At 44.4% G+C, this 18,900-nt stretch overlaps 1 protein-coding gene across 1 annotated transcript; it reads left to right on the forward strand.

The window, feature by feature from the left end:
- The first annotated feature begins 1,583 nt into the window (after nucleotides 1–1,583).
- cavin1a (caveolae associated protein 1a) lies at nucleotides 1,584–18,558 on the forward strand. Its single transcript, XM_079177881.1, has 2 exons — nucleotides 1,584–2,399; nucleotides 15,676–18,558. The coding sequence occupies exons 1-2, from the start codon at nucleotides 1,908–1,910 to the stop codon at nucleotides 16,435–16,437; spliced, it is 1,254 nt and encodes a 417-aa protein (XP_079034007.1). The 5' UTR covers nucleotides 1,584–1,907; the 3' UTR covers nucleotides 16,438–18,558.
- The last annotated feature ends 342 nt before the right edge of the window (nucleotides 18,559–18,900 follow it).

An 18,900-nucleotide genomic window follows, 5' to 3' on the forward strand; every position in this document is an offset into this window, starting at 1 on the left:
GACATAGGTCCTAGTGTAACTTGAAGAATTTAAAGAAGTCTGGTGTATCCTTTCAAGTGATTGATTGGACCAGATTGTCTCTCCGGGGTGGTGTGGCCTAAGAGGTTCAATGTGTTTTCTGCTCTTCTGTGTAATAATAATTGTGTTTCCTAATAATTGATGCATCAGAACAATTATAGTGAGAATAACTCAAATCAGCAACCACTAGATTAAAGAATCGATTTGTAAAACCATTAAGTCATAACATGTGATATGACTATGCTAAGTTCACAGTCCGGCAGCACACGAGCTGTGACGTGTTTAAAACATGACCACAGCCTATGCTCGCACAGATAGAACACACATCAGACGAGTGAGCCAAAGATCCAAAACATTTCAGACATCACACATGCACATTCCACTGTTTAGTCTAAAAAGGCAGATTCCGCAACATCTGACTTTTTCCTCCCTTAGGACTACGAAAGTGACTTTTTGTGGAATACTTGTGTTTATTATAGCTTGCTATTTTAGAAATATAATCTCACAAAACAACTAATGTTAAACTTATTGATTAATGATGTATATATATAAACCATTTGGGGTAAAATGTGTTGATGTTTCGATAAATTGTAAATACTTTAATGGCCATAGGAATGGCCAAAGGGGGAATTGTTGTGGAAATTTATCATATCGTTCTTTTAGGTATAACTTAAACCTGCATATATGCAGATGAGGCCAACCAGGCTCATTTAAAACCTATTGCTATTGAATTGAACCTATTGAACCTATTGAATTGCTGGAGGAGGGCAGAGTGCAAGTGCTCCTCCAATGCAGATGAATACAGACGACTGGAATCAACTCACCAAACAGCAGAGGTAAGACACAATTTATGGCTATGGCTGAATAAGGTTTATTTTTTCTCTTCTTCGGCTGCTAGTTCAGTAAGTTTTGGTTGTAAAGTGATGAGACATATATTGTGGCAATCTGTGAAGTCTCAGCTTTTATAGTGCTTGCGCACAGAGGCTACGCGAGTTGGTGCTTGGAGGTGTGCCTCAAAATGTTGCTTTATAATCATGAGACCTCTAAAATCTAGATTTGAGTACATTTGAGTGATTTTTCCACCAAAATCAAATTGTTTACAGGATAGTCAAGCTTTGTTTCATTATAATACATTTAATACTTGAGTTCTGTCTTCCCAGAGCTTGTATGAAGGCAATAAAGTAGGCCATGAATATAAGACATGAGTTCACACTTCTTATAATTCGTCCTCAGCATTGTAGTTTGTTTTGTCGTTTTGCCGCTCTTCTTGCTTCTACGCAGTACATTGTATTTGCCCCCCCCCCAGCACTCCGTAGAGTACTGCAACAAACAGCACTTTTAGAATAAACACCTCCGTGCATGCTCACAGCTTGTGAGCCATCTACAAAGGGCCTGCGCCACGGTGTCTCGCGCGAGTACAAACAAAGCTTACGAGGTGGAGTCTGGTAGAGATACGCCTCCCTGAGCTTGAGGACAGATTGGGCGGAGCCCCCGGCAGCAGGGGGCGGAGCTGGGGGACGGGGGGCCGGGTGGAAGAAGGGAAAACTTTTGACTGGGTGGTTTCACAGGGAGCAGAGGCATTTGAATCAGGGCACACATGCCTCAGCTGTGAGAGGCCCTACTCCCCTTGGCTGGCTGGCATCCCGTAGCAGAGGCAGAGAGAGAGAGACAGAGAAGGCTCAGAGTGTGAGACTGAGGGTGAAGAGAAAGTTTAAGCGTGAAGTAGACTAGGAAGAGGCGAAAGGAAGAGGTTGAGAAAGTTGTCTGAAAGAAACAAAAAAGAATTAGGGACTGAGTGCTGTGCAGCGGGGCTCCTGCGGGTTGTTTTTCAGTAGTGTATTTTTATCTGCAGTGAGTGTGCAGGCGGTTTGTATTTAGAGCTGACAGCCATGGCGGATACAGGTGTCAAGAAGGAGCACGCAACCCTAGCAGAAGTGCCTTATGATGATGACGAGGTCGCCCTGGTGGGTGCCGCCACAGAGCAGGCAGTAGACGACGATGACCCTGCCGAGGAGGCAGACCTGGTGCTGGCCGGAGGAAAGAGTGAGGCGCAGATGAACGGGGTCATGGTGCTCTCTCTGCTGGACAAGATCATCGGGGTGGTGGACCAGATCCAGCAGACCCAGAACGGGCTCGAGGCCCGGCAGGAGGCCATGGAGAAGTCGGTGTCATCCATCCAAGGGGAGCTGGCGAAGTTGTCCAAGAACCACGTCGGCACGGCCAACACGGTCAACAAAATGCTGGACAAGGTGCGCAAGGTCAGCGTCAACGTCAAGACGGTGCGCAGCAACCTGGAGAAGCAGGCGGGCCAGATCAAGAAGCTGGAGAGCAACGAGAACGAGCTGCTCAAGAGACGCAACTTCAAAGTCCTCATATACCAGGTGAACACTGAGGGCTGCGTGGTGTGTGTGTGTGTGTGTGTGTGTGTGTGTGTGTGTGTGTGTGTGTGTGTGTGTGTGTGTGTGTGTGTGTGTGTGTGTGTGTGTGTGTGTGTGTGTGTGTGTGTGTGTGTGTGTGTGTGTGTGTGTGTGTGTGTGTGTGTGTGTGTGTTTGAGCTTGTTCTTACATCACAGGGTGGACTAAGTTATAGCAAACAATCTTTGTTTGAGAATGTGGTGGCTGTGCTTCACATGTGGATGTGAAGCTCACACTGCACAGTACATGTTAAAGGGAGTGTACTGCATTCCCTACACCGCAAGGGAAAGTTGTGAGGGGACGGAGTGTGAAACGCACCTTTTTGACATAATCTCACCAGAGAGAGCAGGAGTCACACTGTGGCTTGAGTTGTTCTGTAGTGGAAATGTTTTCTGGTTTCTCAGGGTAGAGGATGCTGGCGAAAGCTCTGGCACCGTGGTTTTTCCGTGACGTAAATGTCTGAATCGCTTTTTCCTCAAACACTTAAATGAGCTGCAATGTTTACGAACAATCAGACACTATTTAGAAGCTGTTTGTGCGGTTTGTATTTACGCTCAGTGGGAGGTTGATTCCTTCTCTCACCTATGAGGGAAAACGAGTAGCTTCCATGGAAAAAAACGAAAGACAGATTGTGACCTCTCCCGCTCCAGGACTTGATGATTACCCAAAGAAACTATATAAAGACTCGCGGGGTTTAAATAAAAAGGCCTATGAACACTGGCATGAAGGACTTGAGAGTGAACCAAAGCCCCACCTCTGAGTGCTCAGAGGGCAGATAGTTGGCAGACTGCTGGCATGTAAGATGAAGATGTAGTTTGTATTATTTAGATTTCTCAGCTCACTTCAATATCACTTTAATTCATTTTAATATCTGAGAACACAATAAGTGTGAGCGTTGGGGCAGGGCCCAATCTATTTCAGGGAGCTTCTCAAACAGTTGGGCCCATGAACATCTTGAAAGAATAAATAGAAAATAATATGAATGAAGGACACCGTGTTAGGCATTTGAGTGGTGAGCAACTCTTTTCTTCTTGCTGTCACATCTGACCGTTAAACTTGCAGCGTGCAGGCATTCCTCATGCACATCACATCACAACCGCTGCAATTTATAAGCTGGAAAAGGAAGAAGGTGTTCTTCAACAGACATTAGGAGCAGTGTATCTGAGAGTTGCAAACCTCTTGTGAGTAGAGCTTACTTCAGGATCCGTATTGGCAGGCAACCTTTATCACCCCCCTCCTCCTGAGATACCCACTATGGGAGCAGGTTACGCTATTGGCATGTCGCAGAAATCCAATCATAGACACTAGTCCTTTAATAAATTACTCTGCAAAGCAGGTGCCTCCCGCTGTTAGTGACACTGCGTGGGCTACTGCATGCCTGTGTGCAATTGTCAGTGCAGGACACAGCAGTTTCGAAATCAGCAGAAATCGCTTGAATCGAGGCACTTCCTGTTGGCGTTATCGAAACCGTAATTCTCTTATCGCTGTCTAAACTGGTCCCAGTCAGGTTTCAAAGCTGTTGTGGGATCTGTAACTTCCATGTTGCAGTAGCTGCCACAATCTATTTATTGCCAAATGATGGCCGCACCGTGTCCAGTTTAAATAACTCACATGGGCTGGTCAGACGCTGGCAGCGTTGCAAATCAACACTGGCTCTCAGTCAGGTTTCACCGCTCTCCACTGTCCGTTTGTGTGTTAATGTGTAAGAATGGGCTTAGGGTTTGGCGTGGAGAGGTCAACGTTGAGGTTACGGTAAACGTGTGTGGCAGTAAAGTCAGCAAGTGTCCTCACAAGTATCGTAATACCAAGGTGTGTGGGGACATTGCTCATCAATATTGCATTTCACTCGCCGTGTCAATGTCAAGTATGGCCCGAATTTGAGTAAGACAGGTGTGGCATTTTCACAGCATCACCTTTGCTGTGGAGAACCTTTATACTCTGCTTTGTTACCTTGATACCTTTACCTTTAACTGTAACTGCAGTATTATTACGAGGCGTCTGGTAGAACAGGGTCGTCTTTCAATCAGAGGATCAGGGGTTCGATCCCCGGCTCCGCTGGTTTCTGTGCCTACGGTGTATGAATGGGTGTGAATGGGTGAATGATGACATGTAGTGTTAAAGCGTTTTGAGTGGTCGGAAGACTAGAAAAGCGCTGTACAAGTACACTCCATTTACCATTACTCTCTCCTCTGTCTGTGCACTCTGAGAATAGCCACACGCTTAAGGATTTTTAGCCTGGAAAGACTTTGACAGTGATGCTTTATAATTAAACCTGCAATGATGGTGGCACGCAGGGTCCCCTGGCAACAGCAGGGTGTGGTCATGATGACATTTTCACCAAATGTACACTGCATATCAGCAGTGGTGGAGGACGTATTCTGGTCGTTTACTTCAGTAAAAGTATTACAGTCTAAAAATACGATGTTACAATTAAAATTCCTGCATTCAGAATTTTACTGTAAGGGAACCTTTAACTGGTCATGAACTGTCTCAATTTAATACCGATGACTCTATATGACCTCGATAAGTGAGAAGATTGGTTATTTCTTAATGGTCGTCAACACCACGCTGCTGGAGGGCCCGCTGGAGGAAAGGAAGGCACAGGAGAACCAGAACCAGGACTGAGTGGAGCAGACTGCAGTAACATGAGAGGTTTTTTAAAGGGATTCTGGTGCTCAGAAACACTGCCACTTTTGTCCACAGGGACCGCCAAAATCAACACAAAAATAAAGTTACTTGTAGTAGCTTTAAGTAAAAGTAAAGAAGTATTTGCATCAAAATATGCTTAAAATTCCAGATTTGTGATACTTCATTTTGCACGTCAGTTTTGGGACTTAAGCGTTTGAAATGTATATTAGGGAAGTGGCACACTTCTTTCCTCACTAGGCAGCATTTTTGTGGAGTTTTAAAATAACAAACCATTTATCACAAGTGACCTTGCAGCAGCTGAGGGTCTTCCTACAGCAGAAGGCACAAGCGGCCTGTCATCAGGGCTCTGTGCTTCACAGCTGGTCAGTGATCCAATGGGGCCCTGCTTTCACCAACCCGATGTTTCACTGCTCTGACTGTATTGGGTCTAATATCGCTGTCCTTTATAGACCAATTGTCTTTCCATTTCTAAACGAGTCCCAAGTTGATTTCCTTTTTGTTTCACATGTTCAGGCATTTTGACTTTGTTCGTTCCGCCTCAGAGTCTAATATCCTGTTGTTGTGTTTAGCAATTTCCTTTTAGCATTAGCTGTCAGGAAATGAACCTAGAAACAAGCTGTTCAGAGATAATACTGTGTTTCTGTAGAAATGACATGTTCCAGTAATTAGAACGTTTTTGCTTGTCCAAAAGCTGTTCGCCTGTGTTGCACATTTTGGAAAAATGACCAAAAACGGTAAATGAATGATTGAAAGAGTTGTAGTTATAGTCATCATTTTCCAGTTTCTCAGCTGCCTGATGGCAGGAGAAACCAGACAGCTGCCATATTGGTAAAGCCTCGCCCCAAATAGTTAAAGCCTCCTGCTCATCCTCTGACAGACCAAACACATCTATGTCCAGCAATTGTCTTGGCTTCAGCGAACTGAAGCTGTTGCTGGTTAAAAACCCCAGAGGGCTCGAGCTTCATCTCAGCTAAGCCCTCCACATGTCCCAGTTGGAGACTTGCATTGAAGTGGGTGTCCTGCTGTGTGACAGTAGTCCCACCACACTCTCTGTAAAACAGATGTGTACAATTCATTGAGTTCTTCTTTAATTGTCATCATTCTATGGATAACCGGCAGAAAAACAACATGGTTTCCATGTGACGCAAGTACCAGTGTGAGTTCTTATTTTAGATCATTAGGGGAAATGTGTGCTTTTATTAGATAGACTTTAAACTGCGACTGTCAGATCTGGGGGCCACGTGTGCGCTCTTCACAACGCACATTAAAATGATTATGTGGATTAATCCAGTGTGTGCAATGTGATACGTCCATCAGAGTGTGAGACTGTACAGTTGTGCGTCTGGAATCAGGGCGTGTTTGGCTGCAGCTCAAAGACAGGCGATATAGCCATGTGGTGGACTCTATCATGGAGACGTAAGACTTCTCGGTTACAGTCTACTTATTCCAGAGCTCAGCCAACGAGCCTCGCTACCCATACTGTGTAATATCTATGTTCCACTTACTCCAGACAAAGTGATCCAGCCAGGAGGCTTTTTTTGGCCACTTCAGATTTCTAAATATTTGTTTTCAGGCATAAATCTGATCTCATTACAGAGAGGGTAGTCACGAAGCACTTAGGCAACCTCTTGTAGGCAAGGGCAACAACTCGACCGAAAAGCACTCGACCAGCAGCTCTTAAGTTAGTGTTGTGATTCATCCCGCTGGCATCTCTCTGCCTCTCCTGCCAACATTCCCACTTGTTCCCCTCCCTCTTTCTCAGTTTCTCTCCCACTATCATCTTCGCCCCTTCTACTCCAACTCGGACGTCTAATCCAGAACCAAGCTCATTCAGTAATTTATAACGGCACTTGCGCTGCACACTGCGTTGCTCTCTTCCATGTCTCCCCCTCTCTGTCCCTTTTGTCCCGCTGCCCTTCTCTTCGCCGGTCTAGTGGAAAGATATCTGGCAGGCTCCACATTTCACTATTGCATGTCAGCGACCAAGTCGTGCAAGCTCAGAGTTCCAGTGCTCGGTGGCGTGTGAGCCTCTGCAGTGTAAAATAGTTGTCCTATAGCTAGTGGGGTCGTGGGTTGCAACACTTATGACATACGTGGCAATGAAAAAAAACACATCATTAACTATTATTTGATGCCAAAAAGATTGGTGTTCAAAGTGAACACTGATGAGATACAGAGTGACTTAACCTCTGAAGACACCTATCCCGAAGATCTTATCAAGAGAGCCCTTCTAATAATAGTTCGGCATTTGCATTTGCTTTCTTGCAGAGAGTTAGATGAGCTGATTGAAACCGCGGCTCCCGTGTCTGTAAGCTAAATACGAGGCGACAGCTTATTCGCACAAAGCCTGGAAACGGGTCGCCAGGCTCTGTCCGAAAGTAGCGAAGTGAACCCGATAAACCTCTAATCAACGCGGCATGTCCTGTTTGTCTGTTTGCTAGACTGTTTCTTTGCCAGTCGTAGTCACGTAAGGAAGTCAACACACCCATTTCTTTAGACATAATCCCCCGAAACATAGCTAATGTATGTGTTTTTTTTAACACAGATTAAACAAACAGTTAACAAAGTGTTAAGCTGAGATAGCGGTAGCTTCATATGTTCCGCACAAGTGTAAGAGAGGTATTTATCTTGTCAGCTTACTTTTGTCAAGAAAGCAAATAGTATATTCACTAAAATGTCAAAAAATTCCTTTGAAGTCAAGCTTTTATTACCCTTATCTCTTCCTCTCAACCGCTTTGTTCAAGCAGCGACCAATAACATCTTGCAGACAGAGCTATGTTTCTCTTGGCATGTTTGGCGAAATCTGGCTGTTTGTAACACTTTGCTCCTCTCTCCCTCTCTCTCTCTCTCTCTCTCTCTCTCTCTCTCTCTCTCTCTCACACACACACATTTTCTACGCCACAGGGAAAGAAGTGAATTCGACCAAAAACAATTATTTTCCATTTGCTTTGTAAGTCTTTTATATTTTGTAAAGTTCAAAATCATTGTCCTTGCTTTAAAAATAAATAAGAATGTCACTAGTTTAAAATAAGTGTGTTCTGAAAACAGCAGTGTACTGGCCAGCATCCTCTGCTATTGCTCACCTTGTTTGCTGTTTCCTTTTATTTATGTAAAGACGGATTTTCAAGCTGATATTCTATTATATAGAATGTAAAGATTTCTGAACATTTTACTTACACTTATGACTCAGTAAGTGTACAACACTCTGTGCTGTGTGTGTGTGTGTGTGTGTGTGTGTGTGTGTGTGTCAGTTATATAGGAGGTGAATCTGCTGGTAGTGTTACTGTAGCCTCTCCTGTGCCCCTGTCACTAAGATATACAGTTGGTGCCGCAGAAAGAGGATCCCTGATATTCCAACCCATGTCTACATGTTGTGGTTGAGTTATTTAGGGACACAAATTTACAAGTATTTGTTGCACATCACATTTTTTTTTTCTGTTTTAATACACCCCAAAAAAAACGATTTCAAAATCTAATCCCTCAGGTGCTCGTGTGTACACATGTGCATACTTCTGCAGTATAAATCAGTCCAGATGTGTTTGCGAGCGGTTTCTCCGCGTCCACCAAGAAGACACCGAGCTGATCTCAGGCTCCGGCTGCCTTCCTGTCTCACACAACATCCCCGCCCCACAGTAGCAGACAGATTTCACCAGCTGGGAGACCAATCAGGCCTTGAACAGTTGTAGGCAGCGGTCTTGGCCGCAGAACAAAAATGTGTCCTCATACCACATCACAACTCGATGGAAGCTGCTGATACCCTCCGTGCTGTTTATTCCAAGATTTGTAGGCACACCCTTCACCTACAAGGCCACAGACAAAATAAAGCGTTGGCCAAGTTTTCTGGGTTGGTGTATTAAAGGAAATCGCTTCAGTATGTCGCTGTTTATTATAGATGAACCAGCAGCAATGCAATGGAAAGGTGTGGGGTCTCTTGTTTCATTGAGCGGGTCTTAGCTATCATCAGCATCAACCGATTGATTGTTTGGTTTATCCATTATGGTTTGGCCTAATTTCAGATAAATGTGTGTGTGTGTGTGTGTTTGACTATTTGTTGGCTTCATACTGCCCTTTGAATGCTACTTATATAATACGTTTTTTTTACCATTTATTTAAAATATTTCCCACAGTAAATACCACAAATTTTGCAAATATATATTAAACTACCTGTGAATCAAGGTTTGATTAATGTCTTTCTTTATGGCAGAAATATAAAAAGTTGCTGTTGAAGCAGTATCCATAAGTTCACTATTAATATACCGGCTATTGCTGTAACATAAGAGGTTGCGTGTGAAGCCAGAGGCTGCTGTGTTCAGGCCTCCAGTATGAAGAGCAACAGTCACTCCGGTGGTGTATTTCCCACTGCTGCTGTGGCGGCTCGCCGTTCTTGCCCCTGGTATGTGAGTTATAGGCCGTCACTGAGAACGTGCCAGGTTTTGGGTGGCCTTGGTATTAGATTTTGCATGCACATGGATGTTTAGGAGGATTAATCTATAAATAATGGGTCAGTTTGAAAGGCAAACTATGAAGGTGGAAGGATCGCACCATTAATACAAAGACAGCCCAGTCGCTCATGTTAGATTAAAAAAGAGGGTGCGGAGTGCATACCTGATCAACAAGGACAGAATGAAAGCTGCACAGTCTGTCAGTTTTTCCTTCTACTATGTTCCAGTGGCTTTATTCAGTATCACACTACCAGCAGCTCGATTGGGACAAAGCACAGCAGTGTGCGTGATTTGCTGGTTGCCCGAGGTGTTATTTTCCAGGAGTTATTTGTCATCGTTCATGATATTGGCCTAATGTAATAGAGCAGTTATAGTTCCCTATAGCTGGGCCCAGCACTGTGTTCACGTTGGCAGCTTATTCATGCGCTCGCCTGATCCACGCGTTATCCTTTTAAAGTGGTAATATGAATAATGGATGATTGCAACATCTTCTTTTTCTTAAAGGTGCTAAATACCAAATCCAGAGCAAAACAATAAAACAATAATCTTCATGCTCACTGCAACAAATTCACGCCTGCTCCTAAACTTCTAAGCATGAATAGAGAATTTGAGAGTTGATACATTTGGCTGACTAACCCTTTATTGTCGATGTGGATGGCGCTATTACAGAGAAAGCGATAGTTATGTGATATATTCCAGCACTGTAGCTGCCAGTTCGCAGAGAAACGTAAATGGAAAAGTACATTTCCATCTTTGCATGGGACTAACCCTGTTTTTCCAGTGGTCTCAGAGTCGTGGATGTGGGAAGGCTGAGCCGTGGAAAAGGGCTTCCCCATGTGTGTGTGAAATCACAAATCCCTGTGACAGAAAACCCGAGGAACTCCCTTCCTGTGGTCTGCACTGAAGCATGACATCGCCCATGTTGGCTTCGTGGGTACACAGAGACCCTCTCTTTTCTAAAGACAGAGTAGGATTGGTTGTTAATCTTTCCATTACCCACAGGACGAACAAGAGAGCTGCATGAAACAGAATTTGCATTGTGCCCTCAGTCATAAGAGTCAGACCCAAAATGCCTGCGGCAGCAGGCGGCTGGACCAGTCCTCTGTGAATTGTTTCAGCCTCATTTAGAAGAGTGCAGGAGGCATCAATATGAATGACCAGAGTACATTAGCGTCCTTATTTTAGCCGCAGAGCACTCTTTAGGGATCAAAGCCATCGTGATCCAGGCCTCTGCAGGGCTGTTACACACCAACCACCACCTCTGTTTCATGTCAATCTCTTCGCTTGGCCTTCTCCCATCCCGGAGGGGGCAAGCGGGTCGGTGATATCACTCATTGTGAAAGCTAAGTGCACAGCTGCAAGGACTGGACTCGATGTGACAGCTGCCCCTGTGACTCACCGGAGAGGCCTTTCATCACACTGCCGCAAAAGGAACGGCGTGTTTATCTATAAGAGAGCGAGATGCTAAGTGTCCGCAAGCGTGTAAGTGGATCGGGATCGGGAACGTGAACGAAAGTCAATCTTGCTGCCCATCCTAACCACTCAGGAGGAAATATTTGTAAGACAAATATGTACTCATGTAAGCAGAGTCAGAGTATTTTCCTCGTTCCGGTTTCTTTGGATAAATGCTAGTCATGTTGCTAACAGGATCACTAGGATCAGTATTTATTTTAGATTCAATATTTATGCAGTATTACATTAATGTATAACATGTATTTTAACCGTAACTAAACCCCACACGGCCAACTTACAATTAATAGCAGGGATGTTTGATGGCTTTTCTGTTTTTAAACTGGCAATCTGGCTTCTAATGATCCCTCACAAACGACACAGCCTCTTAATTATTGTATTAATGCAATGAGTGACAACATATTTAAATAACCAAGCAGGAGTATTGGACCAGGTGGATTAGTTTCTGTCTTTTAACAGCAGATAGAGGGACGAGAGAGGGAGGGCGATGGAGAGAAGTAGACGCCAGCAGCTTTAGTCAGAGCTGCCGAGGTCTTTGTGTCGAGCTGATTGAAAACACTGTTTGCTCTGTCGTCAATGGTAACAGTCCGTGTTTAAATTATCCCCCAGCCCCGGTATGAGTCAGACAGAGAACATTTTGCTGATGATATTTGAACAATGAAAAAGCTCTGCACTTGTTCCATGAACACCTTGAATATATCACATATTTTTCAGGATTTCATCATTTTCACCACAGGATGAGAACATTCTGGTCTAATCTTTAATAATTCACCAAAGCAGGAGGAGCTGCTGGCCACCCACAGATCTTCTAGGCCCTAAAACCTTCTCCTCGAGACGCCTCGGACAGTTGTTGGCTTGTCCGAGCAAACCAAACACTCTCACACAGAGAGAGAGAGAGAGAGAGAGAGTTCCCACTCTTTCTAGCCAGCTTTTCCATGAGGTATGATTCCTGCCACTCTTGGAGGAAAGAAACATTAGCAACAGACCTCTTTCTTATTGAGGAGAGCACACATACACTCGGCTTCATTATTCCCCTGGCACCTGTCAGTAAACACACACACACGGTGCCGACTTTTCCACTGCTGGTAAGTGGGGAGGAGAGTGGAAGGTAACGCAGAGACACTAATTCCTCAAGCCCCTTCTTTGTAATCAGGCAGGGAAACACAAACAGGGTTTGCTGATGTTATCACGATTTCCACTGGTGCAGTGGGCCGAATGTTGAATGTTGACAACAAAATGCTCCAACGTGCAACGCCTCTGTTTATTCATGTGGGTTCCCACGAGCCTCAGAAATCTAATAAAAGATAAAAAACATTCTAAAAATGTGACTAAAATTTATCTAGTAGAGCTAGACCAATAAATAGTCCGGTATCAGCTCATTGCAGATACATCTGTATCAGCGTTGACCGACTAACAAGAATTACATCTTGACGTAGCGTGCTTTGTTTTCCATCGGTTTCGAGGTTCAAAAGTGGACGAAGTGTTCGTGATTTAACTTCAGTGGTGGATCTTATGTGGTCCTGGATCGTGTCGCAGCTTCTCTGCTCTGTGTGACCTCTGCTGTTCCCATGATGCCTTCGCCTGATATCAGACAGGGTTGTCAACTCGTAGCACTTGAAGTCGGCGGTGGAGTGGGCGGATTCAAAGGTCCGGACCCAGGCGAAGGATGCCAAGCGCCGCTGTTTTTCCATAGGCTGCAGACGCTTCCTGTTCAGGCGTCAGAACTTCTTATGAAAAGTGTGTCTGCATTGCTGTGTGCGAGGGTGGGTGTACACGTGTCAGAATACTTATACTCATATGTATTTGTGTGTGTATTTATACACAGAGGTTGTCTAAGGGTTGTTTACTCCAGGAACACAGGAGGTGCACTTATATATGTATATATATATATACATATATATGTAATGTAAGCTCAACACCTTGGCTTTCAGTTTAAGCCCACCGGCCAAACTCCCCGCAGTAAACAATCTTTCCCAGAGACGTGTGAGGTCACCTGAACAGCTTCTTAGTCAGCTAGTCAGTTTCTTTAGTACACATGTTTATTATGCGCGGGTTTATCTTTAAATCTTCAATAAGTTCTGGTCACATTTCAGGACTTTGCATATTTGTCCTATCCCGTTTTGTTTATCATATCCCTATGGTAAAATATTGGGGCGGAGTTATGTGCTCATGCATTCAGAAATGTCTCTCGACAACGTTCTTACCGGAGCTCAGCCCCACTCTGCTCTTTGTGCACGGCTGCAAAGCAGGTGCAGTTTATATTTTAGTTTAATTGTAGTACACTCACGTCGGTGTACTGTGGTAGACGGACGTCAGCTGTGTATGCAGCTAAACTTCACCACCCACAACATGAGCAGGTGGTTGCCATGGTCACAGAGCGCTGTGTTTATCTGTTGCCATGCAGGAGAGGAGGGGTGTGTGTGCGTGTGTGTGTGTGTGTGTGTGGGGTGGGGGGGGGGGGGGGTAGATTGAATCCAGAGAGACGCAAAGGCCAGCCAAAAATAAACCCATACAGAGCAGGTCGAGCCCACACCCATACACGGCACCAGATAAGCAGGCAATGCCCAGTTTATGGTCGGATCGTATGGCCGTATCTAAACTGCACGGAGATGTGCCGACCTCGTGATCTGACAGGTGTTTGTCTTTCAGGAGTTTGATATCAACATTGAAAACCAATTTTTACTTCAAATATTGCAAGTTAGTACTGACATAACTCCACAAAACCCACCTTATCGAGTCCAGTATGAGCTTTCAAACCTTCAGTCTGCATTAATATTGGCAGTGATAAATCAAGACATGTCCCAATATACCTCTTCACACTCCCGAATATCCCTCAAACGTGCCTCCTCCTCTCGCGTTGCTCTCTGCTGTCAGTCGACCCTGCTGTTTCTGTAAACCTTTTATGTATAGAAAATGATGAGCCCAGTTTCAGACAACCCATCAAGGCCAAGATACACGGTGAAGACACAGATATCATAGGATGCTCTTCTTTGTTTAAATGTTGTAAAAAAATAATTGAGGCATTGTGACTTACTCTCACACATCTTATGCTTGTATAAAGAGAAGCAGTGAGGTGGCACTGAGGTAGCGCCGCGGTGCAGCAGGGTGAGATCTTTAATCCCTCTAGGGGCCACCGACATGCTGTTAAGGGGCTAACATAGTTAGCATGGTGCTGCTTGTCCTTGTGTGGATGTCTGGTACCACACTGACGGTGTCCTGCCACTCAACATGGACATATCGTTTCTGCAGCACTGATTGATTGGCAGCAGGTCAGCCGTAACTCTCTGTACACTGTGTGGTAAAGTAAAAGACTGGGAAGGAAGTGTAGGTGGACACCTGTGCACTTGGATTTGCAATTTGGGAAACGTTTCTGTATTACTGTATGCAGAACAGATGGTATGGCCCTACTTCTGGGTTTGCACATACAGTTACTTGGTGTGAAACTGCCACCCTGCTGTGCTGGGTACATTCTACGGCTAAACTGAAACTGTGCAAACCAACCAAGTCTTTCCAGTGAAGCGAAAGCAGCATCACACGATTATAGAACATGTAGCGATAGCACATCTATCATTTAAAGATAATCCAGATCTTTTTCTAATATAAAATGTGTTTGTTGTTAGATTTGATTGGAAAGCAAGATGTTAAGTCACAACGTTGAAAGTGTGTGAGTTCAGTATTTATAGAGAAATGATAGCAAAGTGGCAGGAAATACTCCTGTGGTTACAGATGCAACAGCCAGTTAGCGTTAGTTTCAATATGACTGTGGAGTTGCAGGTTATTTATTTGAATCCCTTTTGTTTTATAGTTATTTCAGGGATGTGGTATACAACACATGCGACCACAGCTGACTATGTTATTATATTAAGACTTGGAAGTATAGAACAACTGGCTGCAGCCATGTTGGCACTTGATTGCTGGCCTGTGATTGACACCACTAGATGGCACTCTACACAAGCTACAAGCAGTAAAATGTGTGCAGTGACTGTGTGGATGACTTGAGTCTGTGCAGTGTCGTGGAAAATAATCTTTTTAACCTCCCGGTGAGAAATAATCGAGATGAGAAAACTCTTAAAATATAAAAACATATTTATTTAACAGACACTAATGATAATTCAGCTGAATGGATAGAGCTCTTTCCCTACAGATGGTTCGGAGGTCTAACAACAAGGAATAGACAAAAACAGAGTATATGCACGTTATCTCGTCTCCTCCCTTCACCCCCCCTTCCCAGACGTCGTCCTCCTCTATCTGCCGCTGCACACACCAAGGCCGGTTCCCAGCCTTTTCGTGGGAAGAGGGTTAGGTGGTGAAATACCTATGAGTTCATTTATCGTTAGGTTTTAAATGAGTCTGGTTGGCTTCATCTACATATATGCAGGTTTAAGCGATACAAGTTATATCTAAAAGAACGATATGATAAATTTCCACAACATGCAGCATCATGCTCTTATTTACAATTAAATGTCTCACCCAAAGGCCATTAACTTCACTTTCTCAAGCTGATCATTTTCACATGGCATACTTTACATGAATCATACAAAACAATCAATGTGGCACCATGTCTGATAATATTGTAGTACATGTCAAATTGAAAATGATTCAATGGACACATTGTGATTCCTTTATGTAATGCTTCTGTGGCTAAATAGTCTTCTGTTTTTCTACTATTTTTCTCACTCAGGACCAAGTGAAGCCACCGAAGACGCCCAAAGCAGCAGAGACGGTGGTTGAAGGCCAAGCCGTGGAGGGCCTTGAGCAGATACCCGAGGGACAAGAGGGACGCCCAGACAATCTCAACTCAGATGAGGAGGTGGAGATCGAGGAGATCATCGAGGAGTCTCGTACCAAGCGCATCCAGCGCACCACCAAGCAGCAAGTGGACAACATAAAGAAAGCCTTCTCCAAAGAGAAAATGGAGAAGACCAAGCTGAAGACAAAGGAGAACTTGGAGAAGACCAAGCAGAAAACCCGCGACAACCTGGAGAAGACGAAACAGAGAACCCGCGACAACCTGGAGAAGACCAAGCACAGCCTGGAGAAGAAGATGGGCAAGCTCGGGACCCGCATGACCCCCAACATGGAGCGCAGGGCCAAGATGAAGAGCTCCAAAGACAAGGCGAAGAAGTCCCTCACTCCCGACCACGCCGTCTACGCTCGCTCCAAGACCAGCGTGTACCGCGTGCCCCCCTTCACCTTCCACGTGAAGAAGATCCGAGAAGGGGAGGAGGAGGAGGTGGTGGTGCTGCAGAACACGGAGATGGTGGAGGTGGCCGAGGGCGAGGACCAGCCAGGCGGAGAGGAGAACGGCCTGGGGGTGCACGTGGAGGTGGAAGAAGGGGAGCTGGTGAGGGTAGACAGCCCAGAGATGGAGGCTCTGTTGGAGGTGACTGAGGACTCTCGGCTGGTCGGTCCAGAGCACCTAAAGAAGGCCCAGAGTGACTAGAGCGTCGCCGCTCTGCAGGGCTGCGAAGGGAGCGATGAGAGGGCAACGGAGTCGAGTCACAAGGACACAATATTAGTCGTCGGGAACTTTCTAGACGTGGTCACAGTCTATGACATCACGTTTTGTTTTCTGTTCTCTTTTTACTGTACCCAACAGGGATGACTTTCATATCTGCTCCTCTAAGCATACAAATAAGAAAAAACAAAAAACAACGCTAGGTTTTGAAACGTGCTGCACGCTGACTGGTTACGTTAAGGTTATTTGCTGTTTGCCGTTGGTTTGATCAATTGTGTGGCTATAAGAATAAAAAAAAAAAAAGGTATAAATAGTCTTTGCTATTGAGGATGTACTGTATAATCTAGTATTTGCCATGTATGATATGCAAATTAGCCTAGTGGGTATGGTGACGGGAAATTGTTGGTTTTAGTGACGTAATGTGTGAAACACAGAAAATAAACATATAGGCAAGTGGTAGGCCTATAGAAGAAGTAAAGAGCTATGGCATAAAGGTTATTTACTGCCAATCACTCAGCCATTGCGCCAAATGTATCAATATAATATAAATGACTGAATATAGAAGCGTAGTGTCTGATAAATGATGTTGGGAACATCAAAAACACTAGCAGAGCAATAAACAGCTAACGTTACTGTTGTGAACAATCGCTTTAAGGCGTAATGTTTTGCTTTTGGTGCTTTGATTAAAAGACGAAGGATTATGAAACCTCCGCTCTCTTCCGGATCACTCATTAGAACATCAGCTATATATTATAATGAAATACTCAAAGCTGACATCAATGAGATTTAGAATGTAGCCTTTTGTATCTTTCACAATGAATGCTTGAAAACGTGCTCGATCATCATTTTACTGTAATGTTTTGATGTGTGCTCGCCGTGCTTTGTGTGTCGCATCTGGACGCGCTGTACTCACCAACCTCCACAGGGGAGAAGAAATCCAACCCTGTCACCATGGTCACAGCCCATCGCAGCACATTTGCACGTCTCTTAAATTTTCACAAAGGTAATGGCAGACGGACAAATGATGGTTTGAAGAGCGAGATGACAGTTTAATGGCTGACTACGTAACAAGAGGAGATGAGCAAATGTCATCCTGAATGCAGTCTTTGTGAGACGGCACACAGTCAAGTGTTGTGAATGGCATGGCACTTTAATAAATGTTAAAACATCGTACCGTACGTTTTTTTTTTGCAGAGGTGCAATCTTGTGTACTTCCTCTAAGAAAGGAACGTCCACACTGATGAAAAGAGCTGTCTGACCATCATTGTAAGCGAGAGAATAAGGCGATTGTGGAGAATTGGAGGAAGCTACAATAATTGGATTGTAATTATTCGGAACCTCGAAGTAAACTGGCAGTGCCATGTGTTCAATAATTGCCACCTTTGGCGAGGAAATCACACGTGGCTCCAGAAAAGGATGTGCAGAGACTGTGTGTGAGCTTGATGTGGCGCAGGCACGCAGAGGCCCACTGTGTAGCATGGAGAACCATTAAAATAATCAATGGGCGGGGGAATGCAATTAAGGAGAGTGCTCCGTCAGAGCGCCGGGCAGGATAGAGAACAGTGAGAAGAACTGACAAAAGGCGTGTGTGTGTGCGCGTGTGTGTGTGTGTGTGTGTGTGTGTCGTAGTGAAGTGTACCATATAACCACACTTATATCTCCAAGTTTATGTCGGCATCCCATGGAAATTTCCACGAAGCAAATAAATCAATTACAGGCCTGTGACATCACATAATTATTGTAATATTATGTAGTGTATATTTTGATAAAACATTTGCATCGTTTTGCACACCAAACATCATAACACTTGTAAGATATTGGTCCCGTTGGAAAAAAGAAAGAAGTGTGTTTTTGCCACCATGTTTGTTTTGCCTTGTCTTGACCTACTGGTTATTAAAAATACATAGCATAAAAATGATGCTATAAGCTGAGGTAGTCTAGTTTATTCAGAGACATTGTCATTTAATTAAAAAGAATGCTGCAAGACTGTGAGAAATGATTGCTCTTTGTGTTATTGATTCGTACTCAAATAATGAAGCTCGCCTTTAATTTTGTGTCTGAGGCCTCTTTTGCCACTTCAATATTAATAAAAGCTTACTGATAATATACATTGCCTATTATTGTGTTTTCTCGAATTTTATACACACGTAATATACCTGAATATTGTGTGTCACTGTGTGTGTTTTATTCTCTTAGTCCACTGAATTAGGATCAGGAGAGGTCGATACCAATACACAACACTACTGGTGATATTAAACTCTTGATGACGTCGACGCTGCCAGTAACTCAGATGACTTCCAGGCCGGCTGTTCTGTCGAGCTGCGCGTGCTCCCTCCGCTGCAAATGAGCGCGCTGGCCTGCTCTGTGGTCCACGCGCGGGGAGGGTAGGCGGGCAGGAACAGCGCAGTTGCGACAGCAGTAAACACGACGTTCTCAACCTACCTCACC

Source organism: Pholis gunnellus, assembly GCF_910591455.1.
Source record: "Pholis gunnellus genome assembly, chromosome: 17".
Taxonomy (NCBI): Eukaryota; Metazoa; Chordata; class Actinopteri; order Perciformes; family Pholidae; genus Pholis; species Pholis gunnellus.

Bases quoted from the DNA above. Each gene is read 5' to 3' on its own strand.
- cavin1a (XM_079177881.1), top strand. From the start codon at position 1,908: ATGGCGGATACAGGTGTCAAGAAGGAGCACGCAACCCTAGCAGAAGTG. The intron at 2,400-15,675 runs GTGAACACTGAG...TTTCTCACTCAG, and splicing joins TCAAAGTCCTCATATACCAG to GACCAAGTGAAGCCACCGAA.